At 36.7% G+C, this 24,068-nt stretch overlaps 1 protein-coding gene across 1 annotated transcript in view; it reads left to right on the forward strand.

Moving 5' to 3' along the window:
• Hdc (histidine decarboxylase) overlaps positions 1–24,068 on the forward strand; it is a 305,245-nt gene that overhangs the window by 37,534 nt on the left and 243,643 nt on the right. The window contains exons 3-5 of the mRNA XM_090380708.1: positions 6,176–6,348; positions 9,988–10,101; positions 17,370–17,492. Of these exons, the coding sequence (XP_090236834.1) occupies positions 6,176–6,348; positions 9,988–10,101; positions 17,370–17,492 (410 nt within the window). The remainder of the gene's footprint in view (positions 1–6,175; positions 6,349–9,987; positions 10,102–17,369; positions 17,493–24,068) is intronic.

Genomic DNA, 24,068 nt, shown 5'->3' on the forward strand with positions numbered 1-24,068 from the left:
GATGCTGAATTTGAATATGGGGAGGACAATGTATACAGGAAGGAAAAAACAGGACAGGAGAGGTTATACTCTTGATTAAGAAGTATATTAAATCTAAAGCAGTAAATCCAGTCAATATTGGTGACCAGTGCAATATGGCACATTATAGCCTTAGTTGCTAATGTGCCAATAAAATCCAAACCAAACCAAACCAGTGCAATGTTGAGTCAATCTGGTGTGATGTAAACAATCGTAAAACAAAATTGAGAGTAGGAGTGAGTTATAGGGTTAATGACTAATACAGAGAATTAGAGTGGGCCAGTAAATCAGAATGTCTAATAATGAGGGAGTTTAACTTTCCAGACGTTGACTGGAATTTGTGGGCTGGTCACCCACACACTAACAAGACTTTTGTAGATTTCTTGGATGATTATTTTCTACAACAGCATGTTGGAGAGGCAACAAGAGGAAGCAGTACTCTTGATTTGGTTTTCAGCACTGATTCATTAAGAATCAGTGCTGAAAACCATGCATTAAGAATCTGCAGGTAAAAGCTGCACTGGGTGGCAGTGATCACGGTGTAGTAATAAGGAATTTAATTAAAGACGTAATTAATGTCAAGGATAAAGGAAAGGTTTTTGCTTTCATAAGGGTGTATCAGACTATTTTTTTATTCTATGCTGTGGGATGATGTTACCAACAGCAAATTATAAATGGGAAGTATTCAGAGAAGTAATCATGGAAAATACTAGGCTTTTCATACCAATGAAGAAATACTGTTAGAAAGAAATGAAAGATATAAAGCTTAGACCTAAATGGATGAAAGGTGAACTATTGAGAAGTGGCAGAGAAGAAAAGTACATGGGATGCATATAAACTATCCGGTGATTCAGAACCTAATGGTAGGCATAAATTAATCTGTAATTAAGTCACAAAGAAGGTTAGCCAAGCTAAGGCAGATTATGAGAAGTTTTTGACGAAGAATGCCAAGAAAAGAAGTAAAGACTTCAATGCTTATATTAACAGTAGAAGGAAGGAGTTGAATCACATTGGGCCACTTGATGCAGGTCATCAGGGTGAGCTACTGCCACAAGATCTAAGAGATTTGGGTGAGTGGGCTGAGAAATGACAGTTGAAATTTAACAATGACAAATGCAAGATACTGCATATGGGTAGCAGTAACCCCAGAGTAACTTATCAACTGTGTAGTACTATACTGAGGGTAGTGGAGAATGAAAAAGACCTGGGAATACCTGTGCAGTCAGACATGAAATTCTCTGTACAGTGCAGACATGCTACTGGGACAGCTTACTGGGTCTTGACAGTGATTAGCATTAGCATTAGTAGAGGCATATGATGCAAGAAAGAAAGCTTATGCAGCATCAGCCAAAAAAAAAAAAAAACCCGCTCCCATTTCACCCTTCCGTTCGTTCCAAATACCAAATGATATACAGAAACTTTGCTGGTAGCGATAAGGTGGTGATTATCTCTTTTGTACAAGGCCATGGTTAGGCCACGTCTAGAGTACTGTATACAGGGCTGGCGGCCTCACTTCAGGAAAGACGTAGATCCGCTGGAACAGGTGCAGAGAAGGTCAACAAGATTGGTGAAGGAAACAAAGGGGGTGCTCTACCTAGAAAGGCATCATTTCTACAAATTGCAGCATCTGGTGACTAGGCACCTGCAGCATTGATCTGATTGAGGTGTTTAAGGCCATATTGCTCCGGGAGCAATATGGTCACTAAGACCATATTGCTCCGGGAATATGCGGTGGTCATTCCCTTGCCCTTTCCGCATCCTCCGTATTTGGTGGTGATGGGCTCGGACCCCGGTCTAATCAAGAAGCATGTGCTACGCACTACTGCTCCTTCCCACCTGGCTACGGAGGCACCTATAGATTGAGTAAGCTGAATGTTAAAGGCATTCTTCCACTTAGTATTAGCATTAGTAGAGGCATTTGATGCAAGAAAGCAAGCTTATGCAGCATCAGCCAAAAAAATAAAAATAAGTAAATAAATAAATAAAAAATAACCACTTCCACTTCACCCCTCTGTTCATTCGAAATACCTGTCCAGCTGAGCCTTAAACTTATTTAGGCTATCAACTTCTACAACAAGGTATGGAAGTCTATTCCACCAACCAACCACCCACTGGCTAAAGGCAAATTTCCTCACGTCTATCCTACATCTGTCTTTTCTCAATTTGAATTTATGCCCTCTCAGGTGATTATTCTGAGCAAGAGGAAGAATCCCATCAGCATTGAGCTTGCTCAAACCATTCAATGCTTTATACACCTCTATCAGATCACCTCGCTGGTGCCTAGTCCCCAGACACTGTAATTTGCAAAACTTAAGCCTTTCTTCATAAGAGCACCCCTTTGTTACATTCACTAATCTTGTTGCCCTTCTGTGTACTCGTTCCAGCATCTCTACATCCTTCTTGAAATGAGGCCTCCAGACCTGTATACAGTACTCTAGGTGTGGTCTGACCATTGCCTTATACAAGGGAATAATCACCTCCTTATCCCTGCTAGATACACAATACACCATGAGCTACTCTTGCAGCCCGTCTGCACTGTCAGAAAACTTCATATCTGCCTGCACAACCATCCCCAGGTCCCTTTCATTCTCTACCACTGTCAGTGTAGTACCACAGAGTTGATACGTTGCTCTGGGATTGCTGTTTCGTATGTGTAGTACTTTACATTTGTCAATGTTAAACTTCATTTGCCACCTGTCAGCCCATGTGCTCAACCTTTCCAGATCCTGTTGCAGTAGCATAGTGTCAGTAGTGTCCTTGACAACCCTGCCAACCTTCATATCGTCTTCAAACTTGGACATTAAGCTTGATATACCATCATCAATATCATTTATAAATACAGAAAACAATAATGGACCCAATACTGAACCCTGAGGGACTCCACTAATAACATTAATCCACGATGAGCAGTGCCCGTTGATTACTACTCTCTGTCCTCTCCCCCTCAACCATCCCTTTATCCATAGCAGCAATTTGTCTCCAATGCCACATTGCTCTAATTTGTGCAGCAGTCTTCCATGTGCAACAGTATCAAAAGCCTTTCTAAGATCCAAGTATATAATATCAAAGTTATTCCCTGCATCCAGTTCTTTTGTGACTGCAACATAGTATCCAATCAAATTGGTCAGGCAAGACTTCCCCTTAACAAAACCATGCTGTGTCTGAGCTATAACTGGAATCTTGTCTAGATGATCCTGCAGTGCTTCTTTAACCAGTGCCTCCATTAATTTTCTAGGAACAGAAGTTAAACTAACAGGTCTATAATTACTTGTGTCGCCCTTTAATCCACCTTTGTGAATTGGGGTCACATTTGCACATCTCCAGTCCATGGGTACTTCCCCTGAGTCCAAGGAAACTCTGATAATTATGGCTAAGGGTTTGCTTACTTCCTTTGCTGCCTCCTTTAATATAACTGGATAGATCCCATCCACCCCAAGTGCCTTTCTTGTATTTATCTTCAACAATTTCTCCTCCACTTTACTCTCAGTTATTACAAGATTCTCTAGCTTACTGCCAGAGTTGGATACACCTCTGGCATTCCCCTCGCTGAAAAACTCCTCATGTGTGAATTTCGATGCAAAATATTCATTCAGATTGTCAGCTACCTGAGCAGGATCATCAACAGTTGACCCATCAATATCAAGTGGACCAATCTGATTCATACCCTTCCTTCTAGAGTTTACATAAGTAAAAAACTCTTTGCTGTTTCTCTTTGCATCCCTTGCCAAAGATTTCTCGTAATCTGCCTTCGCCTGCCTAACCTCCTTTGTAACTTGGTTACAGATCAACTTGTATCTATCATAGGCTTCTGTGTCATGTGTTAATTTGTATGTATCCCATGCATTTTTTTTCTCTGCCATATGTCTCATTAGTTCATCCGACATCCACTTAGGCCTAAACCTTGAACAATATTTCTTAGTTGGTATGTAAAGCTTAGTAGCTTCCAAGATAAGTTCTTTGAATGCTTCCCATTTTGAATTTGCTGTTGGTAACATCATCAGTTGGTCCCACTGTATAGAATTTAAATACTGTCTCAGTCCATCATAGTCGCCTTTACGAAAGCAATAACCCTTCCCTTTACCCCTAATGGTAGTTACCTCTTTGAGTAAATCCCACTTCAGCACACTGTGATCACTGCCACCTAGTGGTTCATTTACCTGCAGATTCTGAATGCATGAAGAATCACTACTGATAATCAAATCAAGAGTATTACTCCCTCTAGTTGCCTCCCGAACATGCTGATGTAGAAAACAATCATCCAATAAATCCACAAAAGCCTTGCTAGTGTGTAAGTGACCATCCCCCAAATTCCAGTCAATATCTGGAAAATTAAAATCCCCCATTATAAGACGCTCTGGTTTACTGTCCCACTCTATTTCCCTTTACAGTTTCTTATTATACTCATCAGAGTCATTAGGCCTATAGTGCACTCCTACTCTCAATTTTGATCTCCCAATGCTTATGTCACACCAAACTGACTCGACACTGCACTGTCCAGCAATGTCGACTGGCTTCACTTCCTTGGATTTTATGTATTTCTTAACTAATAGCATAACCCCTCCTCCCTTCCTATCATCTATCCTTTCTGTAGACATTGTACTCCCCGAATTCCAGTTCTGCATTCCTTATATCTGTGTGACACCACGTCTCTGAAATCCCCACAATATCTGCCTTTGATGTTTTGAGCAATACCTCAAATTCATCAAATTTATTTACTAAGCTCCTAGCATTGGTGTACACGCAAGTATACATGCACCTGTTCTTTTTCTTAGCTACCCTAACACAACCTGTGTGTTTATTTGTACCCCAATGATTCCCAGCTGTCTCTGAAATATCCTGCATCTTATTTTCCAGGCTGCGGCTCATTCCAGTAGAAGCAGTGCAAGTACTTGCTGAGACTACACGTGAGGGTCCATAAATTCAAGTTGAGGAAGGGTGGTTGCAGGATAGATGTGCAGAAGTTTGCCTTCTGCCAACGGGTGGTTGATTGTCGGAACAGGCTTCCATCTGTTTTTGTGGAAGTAGATGGGTTGGATAAATTCAAGGAAGAACTAGACTAATTCTTGGAGTGTAAGGATGGCTGAAGAGAGTGTGCGTACGTGTGTGTGTTTGGCTGATGCTATATAAGCTATATAATTAGAAGCTGCAATTAAGTTGCAGAGAAGATATCTCCACCCCCTCCACAATCACTCCAAACCATTTCAAGTACTGGTTGTACTACTTAGTAGCATCAGCTTCACATTGAAATTTAAGGTTTAATATGATAATAAAACACTTTTATGTTATATTTTTCTTTCTCACAAACTTGGGGAAGCTATGTTCCCACAGCAAGCGGCTTTGGATTATGCTCACTTTAGAAACAACATCAATCATGATTCCACCTAAAGTTTTTAATATCAATTTTAATTGAAAAATATCACCAAAAAGGCAAATCCATTATTCATAAACACTTGAAGGCTCTACTCTACCTCCATGTGCTTTCTGATTAGCTGGGAAATTCTTTCAGAACTTCCCTCCTAGCTCCTCATCAGACGGTGCATAACATCAATTATCAACTATGTGCTGAACAGCAAACAATGTATTGAATCTAGCTGAGTAGCCACATGGTGTGTAGACGGTGAAAGTTATGTGAATATTAAACCTCTAATAATCTACATTGGTCTATTGTGGCAATTAAGTAAAGGAATGGGGATTATGTTTCAATGTAGCTGTTAAAATAAAAGCTCTGTTATATAAACTAGTATTGTACTTTTCTGTTTTGCTTTCTTCCCTCCAATGACTGTGACAAGCTCGAGTTTTTTGCTCACTTTAGCAATGACATTATTACCCATAAGTTATCATAAGGTTTCTGACACTGCTTTTAATCAGATATCATCACCAAGAAAGTGACTATTACTTTATTGAAAATGATATTAGAAATTTTAAGTTGCTTCATGAATAATGATGTTATTTCCAAAGTATTAAAATTGTTTCATTTTGATAATAATGCAGAGATGCATTTATTATCATCATTCATATATTTTAATACCTGCATTAAGAACCATAACTCCGTTCCTTTATTTAATTTACAGGCTTGTTGCCTTTCCTTTCTGTATAAAAGAACTAAAAGAAAAATAAAATAGTAACATCAGTAATTATTGCACTTTTTCTTTTCCAGGTAAGGAGATGGTTGATTACATTGCTGACTACTTAGAAAATATCCGCGATAGAAGGGTATTTCCTAATGTCACTCCTGGTTATATGAGATCAATGCTACCCACTACTGCTCCAGAAGAAGGAGAAACATGGGAAGAAATTTTTAAAGATGTAGAGCGAGTTATCATGCCTGGTGTATGTATTAATACTTAATGTGAATTTTTCATTGATGGCGCTTAATAATACTGATTATTTCAGAATTGTATTTTCTTTATCTTCAAACTTTCACCACATTTAAGAACTGATGAAAATTTTAAATTCTAAGCTTTTTGTGTTTTTAATCATTTTCAACATATGTTATTTATTATCCTGCAAACATATTTCTTTCTCTTTTACTCTTCTAAACTATGAAGCAAAAACTGTTGAGTAAAGCATTTGCTTATAAAGCCTGAGAAAAAAATGTGTGCTCCCTTTAATTAACTCAGATTTAATTCCGGTAGAGAAGGCAACAGCATATTGATATAGTGGTGTTGAGTGATATACCATGGGTCCCTATGTTTAGCTTGATATTTATTGGAGTGAGGGAAATCCTGATTGGTGAAATTTGACCACAGACTCCTCTTTCACCACAGATCCCACAGATAGTGGAATAGCTAAGGCTATTCCACTGTCTGTTTGATCAGTTGGAAAGATAAGTCAGAGAGCAACAACTGCTGATAAATATGGAATACCTAAAGCAGAATTGGTTCTCGAACTTTTTATTTATATGGAAGCTGTTCTTTTACAATTAATTCCTTTAAGAGAACTTAATTACAAGGTTTCCACTTGAATTAAATTTAATTGTAAATTGTAGATTTTTATCCAAAAAATAAAGGAAAATGTAAATTTTCCTTTATTTTACAGCAGGCTTGTATAACATCAGCCAAAAAAAACCTACACACTTCACCCATCCATACCCTCCAAGAATTTGTCTAGTTCTTCTTTGAATTTATTAAAACCATCCAGTTCTACAACAATATATGGAAGCCTATCTGAAAGCCAACTTCTGCACATTTATCCTGCAACCATCCTTCCTCAACTTGAATTTATGGACCCTCATGTATAGTCTCAGCAAGTGGAAGAACGCTTACTCGATCCATTCAAGGCCTTAAACACCTCAATCAAATCAATGCTGCAGGTGCCTAGTCTCAAGAAACTACAGTTTGCCGAACTGAAGCCTTTTTTGTTAAGAGCACTCCTTTGTCCCCCCCTCACCAATCATTGCCCCTCTCTGTACCCGTTCCAGTAGCTCTACATCTTTCCTAAAGTGAGGCCTCCAGACCTGTATACAATACTCAAGATGCGGCCTAACCATGGCCTTATACAAAGGGATAATCACCACCTTATCCTGGTAGCAAAGTTTCTGCATATCACTGTCAAGACCCTGTGAGCTGTCCTAGTAGCATGTCTGCACCGTACAGAGAATTTCATGTCTGACTGCACAGTTATCCCGAGGTCTTTTTCATTCTCCTCTACCCTCAGTATAGTACCACACGATAAGTTACTCTGGGGTTAGTACTACCCATATGCGGTACCTTGCATTTGTCAATGTTAAACTTCAATTTCCATTTTTCAGCCTATTGACCCAATTTTCCTAGATCTTGTAGCAGTAGCTCATCCTGATGACTGTTGTGACCCACCCTGCCAACCTTTTTGTCAACTGCAAACTTAGACATTAAGCCTGATATATCCTCATCAGTATCATTGATAAATATTGAAAACAACAATGGGCCCAGCACTGAACCGTGGGGAGCTTCACTAATAACATTAGTACACGAAAAACAGTGCCCATTGATAACCACTCTCTGTCTTCTTTAAGAGTAGTGCAGACAGGCTGCTTAAGACAGCCCATGGGATTCTGTAAATGATATATAAGAGTTTTGCCAGCAGGGACAAAGTTGGTGATTAGCTCATTGTATAAGGAACTAGTTAAGCCTCCTCTTGAGTACTGCATACAGGTCTGGAAGCTTCAATTTAGGATTGTTTTGGATCTGTTGGAACAGTTCTGAGAAGAGCAACGATTAGTTGGAGCACAAAAGTTTATTCTCACCAAGGATTGAAATTCTGTAAATTGTAGGCTTTGAAAATTATGCATCTGCATGGTGACCTGTCTGAAGTATAAAATGCTTTAAAAGGATTATTATTATTATTATTATTATTATTATTATTATTATTATTAGCCATATGGTGCAAGGAAGTCTGAAGCTTATGCTGCACCAGCCAAAAAAAAAAAAAAATTCCCAAGTTTTCTTGAGAGAGAGAGGGGGGGAGGAATCATCAAGAAAGAGAAGAGTGATGATATCCAGCTCAGGACCCTGGGTGTGCCAAGCCCATACTCACCAGATGTGAGCCCCTGGGGGATAATATAAGTTGTTTTTATTGTTAAGTAAATGTTGTTAAGTAAATGGTATCCTTATTCTTTCTCAGATGAATCACACAAGGGGCATAAATTTAAATTAGAAAAGGATAGTTGCAGAATATTTGTGTAGAACTTCACATTCAACAGAAATCAGTTGTTGAAATAAGCTTTTACCCAGTGTGCACTGTCAGTTTAACTCACTGTAATGACTATCCGTGTGCATCATATTGGCTAGTTTTTGTTTGATTGGCAGTATGCACAACCAGTGAATGACTCCATGAATCTATACTTAGCAGAGATTGCAACAAAAGTCAATTTGAATACTTTGTCAGTTTTTTTATGTATGTGCTTCTGCCTCCATCATCCTTGCCCTAAGTGGAATAAATATGCTTTTGTAGCATTTACAAGACATCTTTTTTGTTTTAATTATAAAAAAATAATGTTTAGTTTTTTTACTTAATTGAAAATAGAGTTCTATTAATTTTTATTTGCTAAACTCAATTACAAATTATTGAACATGCAACAAAATATATTATATATTGACCAAATAAAAAAATAATATATTCAATGGATAATAGAAAAAATTTGCTTTTGGCCAGAGAGTAATTGATTGTTAGAACAAACTTCCATCTGGTATTGTAGAAGAGAATAGTTTGAGTAAATTTAAGGAAGCATCATGTAAATTATTAGTGTTTTTTTTTTCAAGGTTACTGATTCCCTGAGTTGAAACGTAGTTGCTCACCTGGTGATTGGCTGACACCACATGCATAGATGTGTTTTTGTTAGCTGTCCATGTTTAGTCAGCAAAACAAAAAACTCTGCATGATTAGACAGCTCTCACTGGCATCTCACACATACATACACACCCTGTGAGAATGGGTGTTGTGTACAAGAAAGACAGATGCTTGTGTTCACCCGGCTTCTGTTAAACATAAAATGACCAGGTGTCCCAGATTATGCGGGACAGTCTGGATTTAAGTTGTTTGAATTATTAAGAAAATTTCACTCTGCAGTGAAATATATTTAATTTCTGTTGTTTTTATTTTTAAAATAAGTATATATTTTTATTATTATTATTATTTCACAGAAATACCTATATAATATAGGTATTTCTATAAAATAAAACAAATGTAAAATCGATGCTGCACATTAGAATACTGAGAATCTGGTAACTTGAGTTAAACACCAAACAAAAAAATTGATTTCTCATATTTTACAGTATATTGAAATTAAAACAGCAAATAAATACTATATAATCATTTAGAAAATACTGGTAAGGAAAAGTACATGGGAGGATTTGATTTCAATTCCAAATTTAAAAAAATAACAAAATTTTAAGTAGTAGCACCTGTCAGATGCTGCATTAGCAGTGGAGGGTTAATATCATTTAAAAGGGACTGTAATACCAGTTTTTATTTTTTATTATATTTTTTCAGGTAACTCACTGGCAGAGTCCTTATATGCATGCCTATTTTCCAGCATTGAACTGTCCTGCTTCTTTACTTGGTGATATGCTTGCTGATGCAATAGGATGTTTAGGTTTCACCTGGGTAGGTTGTCTTGTTACAGTTATTGCAGATAGTAATTATAAAAATGATAGTTTTAGAATAAATTAGATTTAATTAGTTAATTATATGTTGTCATGAAACTTATATTGATCAAATCAAAAAATATATTAATTGGATAATAGAAATATGAAATGGATATTGTGGATAGAAAGTGGATAGAAATATGAAGTGAAATAGAAATATGAAATAGATTGAAACAATGATAAATTAAAGACAACTTTTTGAAACTTTTTAATTTGTTTTTTAGTATATCTTAGGTTTATTCTGTTTGTTTGTTATTTTGTTTTGTTTGTTTATTATTTTGTTGTATTTTTTTTGTTTGTGTTGCTATAAAAATAAACAAAGATTAAGAAAGATAGAGAGCTATATTTGGCACAGTAATATTCTTTCTAGCTACATGCTCATTGGTCTGAATCATCTATTTATCAATATCTCAGTTCATTCAGTGTTTGTGGTAACAGTGCTGGTGACTGATTTGATACCACTTCATACATATATTTTCAAAATAGGTGAGCAGCAAAAAACTTATTTGTTTGGCCACTGGGAGACATCAAGAGCTTTGGCAGACAATTTTAGGTATGGATATTTTTTGAACAATAAAATTGTAAATATTGGGAATTTTTGAACAATAAAATTTCAAATACTAACCATATGGGAAAATTATTAATGAATCAAATAGAAAGTGTTAATCCTCGACTACTACTGCTACTAATGGCCTTGCAGATTTTTTAATTTACAATGGCATTTTTATATTAGAATGTTCTGAGCACATATGCAAGGTGATCTCTTATAATGTGATGTGTATTACTCCACTACATTCAGTTTTATAACAAGTTATTTTGAGCAGTTTATGGCATTATTAGGATCCTCAGAACCCATGGATTGTGTATATTTAACCTATAAGAACTACTTAATATTTGAATTTGAATAAGACACTACATGATGTATGAGCAAGCAATAATATGGCATCCTCAGTAACAGAGCTAGGGATAAGAGCCGATGGTAAAAGTTTGCTGATGCCTTCCCCAATGAATATAAAGTTAAACCTAGGATCCCAGGCTCTTTTGGACTCAGGCCTATGACATTTTCCACTCTGTTGTTACATCACCAGATATTCTACAAAATACAATCATTGTCAAATGAGGTCATGGATAAAACAATTCTTATTACAATGAAACCTGTTGATGATTCTTCTAAAAGTAAACATAAAGGGATAGCAAGACAAGTACTTTTTTGATATCTTTGAAAAATACCAGTTTGTGTTAAATTTTTAAAAAAGTTTGCTCAATTTAATGATATATCAGATTAAAGACTTTTTTTTTTTTTTTTTTTTTGCACATGCAAAATTATTGCTAACTGAATCATTAGCATTAGCATTAGTAGAGGCATATGATGCAAGAAAGCAAGCTTATTCAGCATCAGCCAAAAAAAAAAAAAAAAAAACACCACTCCCATTTCACCCCTCCGTTCGTTCGAAATACCTGTCCAGTTGAGCCTTAAATTTGTTTAGGCTATCAACTTCAACAACAAATGATGGAAGTCGGTTCCACCAACCAACCACCCGCTGGCCAAAGGCAAATTTCCGCACATCTATCCGACATCCGTCCTTCCTCAATTTGAATTTATGCCCTCTGAGGTGATTATTCTGAGCAAGAGGAAGAATCCCATAGGCATTGAGCATGCTCAAACCATTGAGCTGCAAAACTTTCTGTAATTTGCAAAACTTAAGCCTTTCTTCATAAGAGCAATCCTTTGTTCCATTCACTAATCTTGTTGCCCTTCTCTGTACCCATTCCAGCAGCTCTACATCCTTCTTGAAATGAGGCTTCCAGACCTGTATACAGTACTCAAGATGTGGCCTAACCATTGCCTTATACAAGGGAATAATCACCTCCTTATCCCTGCTAGAAAAATTCCTGTATATCATTGACAAGACACCATGAGCTACTCTTGCAGCTCTTCTGCACTGCTCAGAGAACTTCATATCTGCCTGCACAATTACCCCCAGGTCCTTTTCATTCTCCACTACTGTCAGTGTAGTACCGCAGAGTTGATACGTTGCTCTGGGGTTACTGTTTCTCATATGTAGTACTTTACATTTGTCAATGTTAAACTTCATTTGCCACCTCTCAGCCCATCTGTTCAACCTTTCCAGATCCTGTTGCACCAGCATAGCGTCAGTAGTGTCCTTAACAACCCTGCCAACCTTTGTATCATCTGCAAACTTGGACATTAAACTTGATATACCATCATCAATATCATTCATAAACACCGAAAACAACAACGGACTCAACATGAACCCTGAGGAACTCCACTAATAACATTAGTCCACGTTGAGCAGTGTCCATTGATTACCACTCTCTGTCTTCTGCCACTCAACCATCCCCTTATCCATAGCAGCAGTTTGCCTCCAATGCCACACTGCTCCAATTTGTGCAGCAGTCTTCCATATGCAACAGTATCAAAAGCCTTTCTAAGATCCAAATATATAATATCAAAGTTATTCCCTACATCGAGTTCTTTTGTGACTACATCATAGTATCCAATCAAATTCATCAGGCAAGACCTGCCCTTAACAAAACCATGCTGCATCTGAGCTATAACTGAATTCTTGTCTAGATGATCCTGCAGTGCTTCTTTAACCAGTGCCTCCATTAATTTTCCTGGAACAGAAGTTAAACTAACAGGTCTATAATTACTTGTGTCAGCCTTTGATCCTCCTTTGTGAATTGAGGTTACATTTGCACATCTCCAGTCTATGGGTACCTCCCCTGAGTCCAAAGAAGCTCTCATAATTATGGCTAGGGGTTGCTTACTTCCTTTGCTGCCTCCTTTAATATAACTGGATAGATCCCATCCACCCCAGGTGCCTTTTTTTATGTTTATCCTCAACAATCTCTCCTCCACTTTCCTCTCAGTTATTACAAAATCATCTAGCTCACTGCCAATGTCTACTTTACCTACGTCATTCTCCTTCCTGAATAACTCCTCATGCCTTTGATCCTCCTTTGTGAATTGAGGTTACATTTGCACATCTCCAGTCTATGGGTACCTCCCCTGAGTCCAAAGAAGCTCTCATAATTATGGCTAGGGGTTGCTTACTTCCTTTGCTGCCTCCTTTAATATAACTGGATAGATCCCATCCACCCCAGGTGCCTTTTTTTATGTTTATCCTCAACAATCTCTCCTCCACTTTCCTCTCAGTTATTACAAAATCATCTAGCTCACTGCCAATGTCTACTTTACCTACGTCATTCTCCTTCCTGAATAACTCCTCATGCGTGAATGTAGATGCAAAATACTCGTTTAGATTGTTAGCCACCTGAGCAGGATCCTCAACTGTTGAACCATCAATATCCAGTGGGCCAATCTGATTCATCCCTTTCCTTCTTGAGTTTAAATAGGTAAAGAACTCTTTTCTGTTTTTCTTTGCAGCCTTTGCCTGCCTAATCTCCTTTGTGACTTGGTTACAGACCAACTTATATCTATCATAGGCTTCCATGTCGCCCATTAATTTGTATGTATTCCATGCATTTTTCTTCTCTGCCACATGTCTCATTAGTTCATCTGACAACCATTTAGGCCTAAACCTTGAACAATATTTCTTATAGTTGGTATGTAAAGCCTGGTAGCTTCCAAGATTAGTTAATTGAATGCTTCCCATTTTGAATTTGCTGTTGGTAACATCATCAGTTGGTCCCACTGTATAGAATTTAAATACTGTCTCAGACCATCATAGTCGCCTTTACGAAAACAAAAACCCTTCCCTTTACCTCTGATGGTAGTTACCTCCTTGAGTAAATCCCACTTCAACACGCTGTGATCACTGCCACCTAGTGGTTCATTTATCTGCAGATTCTTAATGCATGAAGAATCAACTAAAATCCCCCATTATAAGATTCTCTGATTTACTGGCCCACTCCATTTCCCTGTACAATATCTTATTATACTCATCAGAGTCATTAGGCCTATAGCACACTCCTACTCTCAATTTTGATTTCCCTATGCTTATGTCACACCAAACTGACTCGACACTGCCCTGTCCATCGATGTCGACTGGCTTCACTTCCTTGGATTTTATGTGTTTCTTAACTAATAGCATAACCCCTCCTCCCCTCCTGTCCTGTCTATCCTTTCTATACACATTGTATTCCCCAAATTCCAGTTCCGCATTCCTTATATCTGTGTGACACCACGTCTCTGATATCCCAACAATATCTGCCTTTGATGTTTTGAGCAATACCTCAAATTCATCAAATTTATTTACCAAACTCCTAGCATTGTTGTACACACAAGTATGCATGCACCTGTTTCTATTCTTAGCTACCCTAACACAACCCATGTGTTTACTTGTACCGCAATGACTCCCAGCAGTCTCTGAAATATCCTGCATCTTGTTTTTCATGCTTCTGCTCATTTCAATAGAAGCAGTGCAAGAATCACTTCCACCTCTGCCAGTGGCTACTGTTAATCTATTAGTCCTTGTATCCCCCCCCAACTAGCAGTTTTCCGACCCACCTAACACTGCCTCGACAACATCATCAAAAATTCTTGCACCCTTTCTATTTAAGTGTATCCCATCCCTGTAGAAGCAGTCTCTCCTGTTAACAAGTACAGACCAGGCGAAAAAAATTCTACCCCTTGAGCCTTGCACAATCCCTCCAGAGCCGAATTGATCGACAAGGCTCTCATCATATACTCCCTCCTATCGTGTCTGGTCAGTATTGCAGACACTTTCAAATTCAACCCTAATTCATGGCTTTTTTTCAACAGTGAAAAAAAGCCATGAATTAGGGTAATTCCGCCGGTCTCCTACTCTTAATATCATTAGTGCTAACGTGTACAACTATATCACCTTTTGTGCCCTTAAAAGATGATATCTGCTCTACAACGTCATCAACCTTTGCCCCTGGCAGACATACTCTGGTCCTATTCCACCTATCCTTTTTACAAAGCATGTTCCCCGTTTCCCTGACAATCGAGTCACCAACAACTACTAGTTCCAGTGGGACCAGCGCATTCTGCCTAGGGGGCTGCCTCTGTGTTGCATGATGACCAAGTGCAAGCTCTGGCGTTGTTGTGGGCAGCTGAGCGCTTGATGGGCCCCTCAATTTATTTCCTTCGAGGGCATCCACCCTGTCCTTCAAGCTCTCATAAAGGCCCATAACAATGCTGAGTTGTCGCCTGATCTCCTTGCACTCCTTACATCGTGCACACACAAAGACATTCCCCTTGGCAGTATCATGTCCCGTAACCGACTGCTCCGCAAACATCAAGCAAACAGTGCATTTTTTAAAAGACTGTGATTCAGAGGGCAACTGCCCCCCTCAGTTCTTCCCTGAGCCACAGCACTCCCATTAGCTTGAGCCTTTTGCTTTGCTGCTCTGCTCTGAGTCATGATTCCGATTTAATTCAATAAAATTTCAATTTCAGAACAAAATTAAATCCTTAAGTTATATCCCAAACAGTTATAATGCTATATTTATTTTTTTTTTTTTCGGTATCGAGTGTTTTCTACGAGTTCCCTTTATACAACTTCCGTATCACGTGTACCACTATAGTTATGTATTAATTATTTGTTACTGTTAAGTCGTTATATATATAGAGTTAAAAGTACAATTTAATTGATAATAAAGTTTATCAAGATTAATAGATTTACTGATTAATTGACAATATTATATTATGCACTATACTACCCTAAGCTTATGCTATCGTGTAAAAATGGTGGGAATCAGATTATATTTGTGAGGTGTTAATGCTGTCTGCATCCAAGCATTAAATAAAGATTAAATTATTAAATAAACCACATTAAATAAACCACATTAAATAAACCAAAAATTAGGACAAAATAATAAAACTTCAAATTAAGAAAAAAGTAAATAAAAAACTAGGGAAGTATGTCACAGAATTTTGCAAAAGTATGGTGCATCTGCTGACTGGAATAACAACTGAAACTATACTCATGCACCAGGCCAAGAGCAAGTACTTACTATAAGAGCAAGAAATGAAAGATTTTTTTTAATGGTATTAAAATTTCACTGTTGTTATGGACCAGCATACTACAGCACAATATTGGGCATAATTTTTTTTATATATGCACTAATCAGGACAGTCTTCAACTAACATTCTCAGATTACTCCATTAGGAATTGGAAAGGAATTTGTCTACTGTGCCATTAAAAAATACAGTGAGCTACCTAGAAAATAGATGGATGCTCCTCATCTGTTATTTACTTAAAGGTATTCAGTACCCAGTACCCTATAGGTGATCAAGTATCTGTATCAGGGCTGTTGGCATAGCCAACTCTTTGGATTTACGATGAAGAATCCATATTTTTATACTCCTCTGACTCACAGTTGTGACAAAGAATTTCTAAATCTATCAGATACCCCTATCTGATAAAACTAAGTGATATTTATGTTGCCAAACATTGTTTAGAGGTGCTGTTCATCTTTTATTCTGTGTGTGTATGGGGGGGGCAATAAAAAAAATACATGCATGGAGTATTGACATTAAATATAATAGATATTTTACATTTATGTACTTGTGTAGTGCATTCGTAAAGGATTCATAAAGGGAGTCTTCTTCAGTTAGTGAAGAACTCCTTTCCTGTTGCGTGAAGACTGAATTTCATATATGAATCTGGAAACATCACTGTGTTAGTTTATTTGGTACAGGGTTAAGAAATTTGTAAGAAATTTTGGCACATGGAAAGTGTCGTATTCCATTATATTATATTTAGAAAAAAAATAACTATTACTTAAAGACATGATTTTTATCTAATTCAGTATAGTGCAAAATTTATTCAAATTAGTATTCCACTATTTAAAATATCCTTTAGTAATTTTGTTGTAAATATACTATAATAATAGCATATTATATTTGACAGAGTATGGTGCTTACACAAGTAAACAAAATAAATGTTAGTCTATTATCCATTGTATATACATTGTTTTCCAATGTAGATAATGCACTATTGGATAAACAATAGATAGACAAATATTTATTGGGTAAACAAGTAATAGATCGATTAATACTTTTCTGTAAACACAGTAGATATTAGACTAATAAATATTTTAAGAATGTTTACTAAGTTAAAACAAAGTGATGGATAGGAAATTTTGAATTGTGGTAGAGTTAAGAACCATAGGTAGAGATAGTTTATCAGCTAGTTATAATATAATTCTCAGTTGCAGGAAAATTTTTATGTACTTATACATTTCTTAGGAGAATATTTTTTTGTGTTATAGGCCTCGAGTCCAGCTTGCACTGAACTTGAGATGATAGTAATGGACTGGCTAGGTCAGATGATTGGCTTGCCTGATGACTTTCTTCATACTAAATCTAACAGTCAAGGTGGTGGGGTAATTCAGGTAAAAATATTTAATTTTAAACTAAGTTTTCTTTTTTTTTTTGTTTTCCTACATAAAAAACAAGACTAATATTAGTTATAATATGTAAAGCAAACCAACCAATTTACTTAACTTAAATGACATATCCCCAAAATATTATTAATTTTCACTAGCTCATGTAAATGCCTCTTCTAATGCTAATGCTAATCAAATGAAAGAAAAGAAAAATGAAATAATAAAAGTGAGGATAGGCTGAAATATTTTCAATTACTGACACTAATAAAACTGCTCCTGACCCTAAGTCATATCTGTGATGGGAATTCTCATATTAATCAATTTCTCATACATTTACTAGTCTCAAAGCCCTTGATGAACTGTCATCATGAGACCATACAATTACATAATATTATTAGACAGAACCTTTTGGATGGTGATATTAATAAGTTCTCTTACACCTTTGTATATTTACAAATTTTCTGAAATATCTGAGATTCAAATGAACTACCATTTGTTCATGAGTTTTTGGTTATTCCACCAAAGCAACTAAGGCCATGAGGCATCACCATATTATGTCTGTAAATTGCTTTTATTCTATGATTGGTTTGCCTATTTTGCTGACTAAAAACCCCAAGTTTCTAGGGACAAAACCAAGCAACCCTTGTCCTGAGACTGATCAACTCTTAACTAAAGTTACCAGGTTTACTCTAACCCTAACCAGGACATCTGTTTATAATGAGATATCAGATTTTTAAAGTGACCCCATAAAAAGCAGTAAGGTAAAAATATTAAAAAAAAAAAAAAAACTTGTTTAGTGTATTGAAAACTCCATCTTAACTGAAAAAGAACTAACATATCTGGAGGACAGTCACAACTGCAAGTGCTCTCTGTAGTAGGATGATTATACTAAGTTCAACGATCATTAATATCAGATGCCATCTTGAGAATTAGAAAATTTCATTCCACAAATATTGCATTGCACTTCATGTTTATCTTTAAACTCTTATTTTTCTAATAAAACAACTTTTCTGTAAACAGTATCAAATTAGAAAAAAAGTTTGGCTACTTTGTGCCAGCTGTTACTAAATAATGAATGAATAAATTTTGCTGGCAAAATTCACTGAATGACAGAACTCATTTTTTAGGTTTACTCTTCTATTTAAATTATTCACTGCAAACTATATTATTGTATATTTATAAGTAGTAAAGATTTTATAAATCCAAATGAACATTAAAAAAAGTACAAGACTGCTTGATGTATTATTTTGCATTGTTACCTAGTACCACAGATGGCTATTCTTTATTTTTAGTTTTTGCATCATCATATGGAAAAACTGGTACAAATTGTTGTTGTTTGTTTGTTATTTGGATTTTAGGAGCATTAGCAACTAAGGCCATATTGCTCCGGGATATGCGGTGGTCATTCCCTGACCTATCCGCATCGGGCTCGAACCCCGGTCTAATCAAGAAGCGTATGCTACGCACTGCTGCTCCTTCCCACCTGGCTACGGAGGTGCCCCTGGTACAAATGTGATGTTTTACTTAGCTTTTCACTGTTATTGTTGTTGGAGGTTTATTGGTGGAAGGATTACTGTGGACTGATACAAGATAGATTTAAAATTAAGTGTATATATTTATCATTCAGATAGTTGAAGGAGTTTTCTGTTTATTCAGATAGTTTAAAAACTGCTAAATTGGTGTCATTCCCAATAATATGACTTGGTTGTAATGGCTCTCATAGGTTAACCCATGAGTCTGGCAGCCTGGTAATATTAGAGCACATTCAGTAAGAATGTGTCCTACAATAAATGGGAAATGGCACTGCAGATAGCATGGGGGATCCTCCCCTAGCAGTAAAAAGATATATGTTAAGTATATCTGATTCTTGCTCTACCAGTAAGACCTCTTTGTGCCTATTTAATTGGAAGTTAGATTTCCACAGCTGTGGGTCTTTCTTCATTTGAAAGAGATTGTTATATATTTGGCTTGCTATATAATGGATATATGCCAAATAATCCACTGTTTTTTGCATATCCATTGTATGATTGATTTATAGTTAGCAAAAGGAATATGAATGGAACCAATGTCAGAGGGGTTGCTTGCTGCTTGACCTGTGCATTCATTTCCCAATATTCCATCATGTCTGGGAATTTAGCAAACTTTACAGTCCGCTTATTCTGATTGAGGTGAAATGGCAAAGATCTTATTTGTTTCAACAGTGCATGAAAGGTTTAGAAATTATTTTGCAGGTTGTTGGCACACTTAAGAGTATCAATAATCTGTGAACTGGAATGATATTGAAGAAAGGTTAAGGACATCTTTATCATGTACAGGTCTGCAGTGTATACACTGCATTCTGGTAGTAACAAGACAAAGATAGTAAAGGTGGGGAGGATTACTGCAGCTCTTACGGATGTATAATATTTTGAGCCATCCATATACAATTGAAGTGATTGGACTATAATTATATAATTGAAGTGATTGGACTATAATTGAAGTGATTATATAATTGAAGGCATGGCCTGCATGCAATTGTTGAAGTTTTGGCTTTTCAGGGAGTGCTTCCCCCATTGGTTAAAGTAATTATCATAAGGAGCTGCATACACTCTCCATGGGGGGCAGTGTATGTACATTTCATCAGAGATGAGCAACTACTCATCTCTGATGAAATGCATTACATGGCCTTCTCTGGATTTGTTCAAAAAGTTTTTGAGACCGTGCAACCATGCAATGGCAATACAGACAGCGACGCCCCTCCCTACTTAGCTAAGCATACCTACTGGATTGTGACATTTACTGACTATGGCAAACCCAAATGAGCTGGCCTGTTAGAATGTGTTTCCCACTCAGAGAGAATGTTTATATTAGAAATTGTCTGTTTTTTTTTTTTTTTTCCTGTCTCTTATTTTTGTAAGTGTAGCAATCATTATACATTTTATTATGCTGTATATGTACAGGGAGTTCTCATTATCTGAGGATAATTGGTTCCAGAAATTCTACTTAAAACGGGGACCAAATTTCCATAATGTGTATATATTTGTACATCGTAAAAAATGGATTGAAGGAACTGTAAAATGAAACAATTATTTTATTAGACATTTTTTATTATAATATGTTGAACAATGTAAGGTTAAGTAAAGTTTATTGAACTTACACTATTTTTCAGTTTTATGAATAAAGAATGAATCCAGAGTTGTTTTTTTTTTTGCCATATATTTTCAGATAAAATTGTGTAATAGCATTTAGTTATGTCTTTAACTTTGCACTTAACTTTTGCTGCACAATCATGAAGAGGGCTGTTCTCACAAACATATTCAAGTGCTTGGTCAATTTTCTCAAGGGCTTCCTTTAATTCTTTAATTTTCAAATCCTCACAAATGCAGAGACTCAGATACTAGGGATCCTCCTGTACCTTGTTTTTGTGGGTATTGCTGGTTATAGGAGTGGATGCATGACGTACACTACTGTAACCTGTGAGGTTTTTCACTGCTGTATGCATATGTGTGTGTATGTATGTATGTATGTATGTATGTATGTATGTTGGTGGGTATGCAAATGTGTGAATGTATACCATTATGCATTCTATGCTTGGTGAGAAATAAGTCCACTTAACCTTGTAGAGGGTGGGGGGATATTAAACTATAATGTCTTTTCCTATTTAGGGTACTGTGATGAATGGGTAAGTGTGTGAAAATAAGGAATACACAAGACTGTCCTGTAAGTGTTAAATGTACCCTGAATATGTTTATATATTTAAAAAATAAAAATAAAAATACTTCCTGCAGGTTAAGTTGTATTGTTTAAATGTGTGTGTGGATGTTACCTGTATAAACTATGCAGTGATTAAGTGAATGCTTTTGACATATATATATATATATATATATATATATATATATAAAAAAAAGAAAAATGCAATAAAAACTTGCATCTTTTTTCTTCTTCTTCTTGGGCCCTCCTTGGAAAGCACAGGCAATGTCTAGGGTTTGCCCCTGCCAGAGTCTTTACCTGTACTCTACTGGCCTACCTTGTGGTGGAGGATGGGTAATGGGGGCTCCAACTTGGAGGCCTACCGCTAACCAGCCAGAGGAACAACATACCAACGTAACCCAACACTACACTATGCAGACTACACCAACATTCACACTGTCTCTAGCCTTTACAGAGTTTGTAGTGCAACACAGAGTATACTATGCAGAGTTGGGCCCCCTCAATGCTGTTTGACAAGAAACACTATACATTACACTTTGTCCATGGGGCGCTAGAGTGAGTAATGTTCTTGTGAGAAGAGTGTTGATTGATATTGACCTCAGCGATTTGTCCTTCTTGGGGGGCCTGTAAAATGGTTTCCGGTGATACCTTACAAGTGATGGCGGGGTATGAGCCTATAGATTTGATAATAAGTATTTGGAGTTTGCATCTAATAATAACATATCAAAGGAATTAATTTGTATAAGATTATATGAAAGGTTGGATATAGACTATACTAAGTTAGAATTAAAGAAGGAAAAGAAAAGATTTAAAAAAAAAAAGAATGAAGAAATAGCAGGAGCATTGTAGCTCTTCTGGGAAAGGTCTGCCAAGGGTCAAAATTATGTGTAAAAGGCAATGGCCTATACTTGGATTATTTGCTTGTAAGATTTTGACAGAGCATGGACTAAGATTGAAGTTGTGTGAATTAGGGATTCAGGAGAATCCCACTTATGGTTGTGGTAATGCAGAAACTACAGAATGCATTATGAAACAGTGCCCTTTGTATGGAGATCTGAGAGTTGTTTTAAATAATGGCACTAATGATTTGGATCTTTGTGAGTTCTTTATCAATGAGCAAAGGTACACGAGATTTTTGAACTTTTCTAGTGCTGCTTGTATGAGAAGGAAAGAAGTCCTTGGAGTTTGGTGCTATCAATGTGATAGGTGTTAGAGGTTCAAAGTTCATTAGAGTTGAGCTCAGTTTTATTATTTACACTATTTATTATTGTATATATGTACATAGTTTGTTTTAATTGAGTTGAAGTTGGAATTAGAGGTGTATAGTAATTTCTTGAATTGTAAAAATGTAAATAGAAAAAAGTTATGAGTTGGAGTTGTATATTTCAATGAGATGTAAATATATATATATAGTTAATTTATTGAGATGTACTGTAAATATAACTTTTTGTATATATGTAAATAAGAGTTTATATACTATTGTATGTTTTAATAGGTTTTGTTGCATATTTGTGTGCTAACACCAAAAAGTGATGATATGGGAAATGATCTAGAAAGTGGAGTGCCACCTCTCTGGAGCAGGGGCTGTAACACTCCCACTATAATTAGCGGGAGTTAGCATTAGCATTAGTAGAGGCATATGATGCAAAAAAGCAAGCTTATGCAGCATCAGCCAAAAAAAAAAAAAAAAAAAAACTTCCACTTCACCTCTCCATTCATTCGAAATACCTGTCCAGCTGAGCCTTAAATTTATTTAGGCTATCAACTATCTAATAAAAAAAAAAAAAAACTTCCACTTCACCTCTCCATTCGTTCGAAATACCTGTCCAGCTGAGCCTTAAATTTATTTAGGCTATCAACTTCCACAACAAGGGATGGAAGTCTGTTCCACCAACCAACTACCTGCTGCCTAAAGGCAAATTTCTGCACATCTATCCTACATCTGTCTTTCCTCAATTTGAATTTATGCCCTCTCAGGTGATTATTCTGAGCAAGAGGCAGGATCCCATCAGCATTTAGCATGCTCAAACCATTCAAGGCTTTATACACCTCTGTCAGATCACCTCGCTGGTGCCTAGTCTCTAGACACTGTAATTTGCAAAACTTAAGCCTTTCTTCGTAAGAGCAACCCTTTGTTCCATTCACTAATCTTGTTGCCCTTCTCTGTACTCGTTCCAGCAGCTCTACATCCTTCTTGAAATGAGGCCTCCAGACCTGTATACAGTACTCAAGGTGTGGCCTGACCATTGCCTTATACAAGGAGATAATCACCTCCTTATCCCTGCTAGAAAAATTCCTGTATATCATTGATAAGACACCATGAGCTACTCTTGCAGCCTGTCTGCACTGCTCAGAGAACTTCATATCTGCCTGCACAATTATCCCCAGGTCCTTTTCATTCTCTACCACTGTCAGTGTAGTACCACAGAGTTGATATATTGCTCTGGGGTTGCTGTTTCCCATATGTAGTACTTTACATTTGTCAATGTTAAACTTCATTTGCCACCTCTCAGCCCATCTGCTCAACCTTTCCAGATCCTGTTGCAGCAGCATAGCATCAGTAGTGTCCTTAACAACCCTGCCAACCTTTGTATTGTCTGCAAACTTGGACATTAAACTTGATGAGTGTTGCAGCTCCCACTATCTAACTGTGTTAGATGGTGGGACTAGCCAAGGCACAAATAATGTTATTTAAGAATGTGAAATAATGTGCAGATAGGCTGGTGCCCAGGTAGCATATAGTCTAAATGTATTAAGAATGATGATGTCCCTGAGGACTGTCCTAGTTGCAAGTCTTGACAGGTATTAGAAAGATGTATATTCCACTAAAGCATTAGGCCTTGTAAACAGATTTCTGTAGGGTTGTTTTCATCAGATTTGTTTCTATAGAAA

Source organism: Mastigoproctus giganteus, chromosome 9 (assembly GCF_048544385.1).
Source record: "Mastigoproctus giganteus isolate SK-2022 chromosome 9, ASM4854438v1, whole genome shotgun sequence".
Lineage (NCBI taxonomy): Eukaryota > Metazoa > Arthropoda > Arachnida > Uropygi > Thelyphonidae > Mastigoproctus > Mastigoproctus giganteus.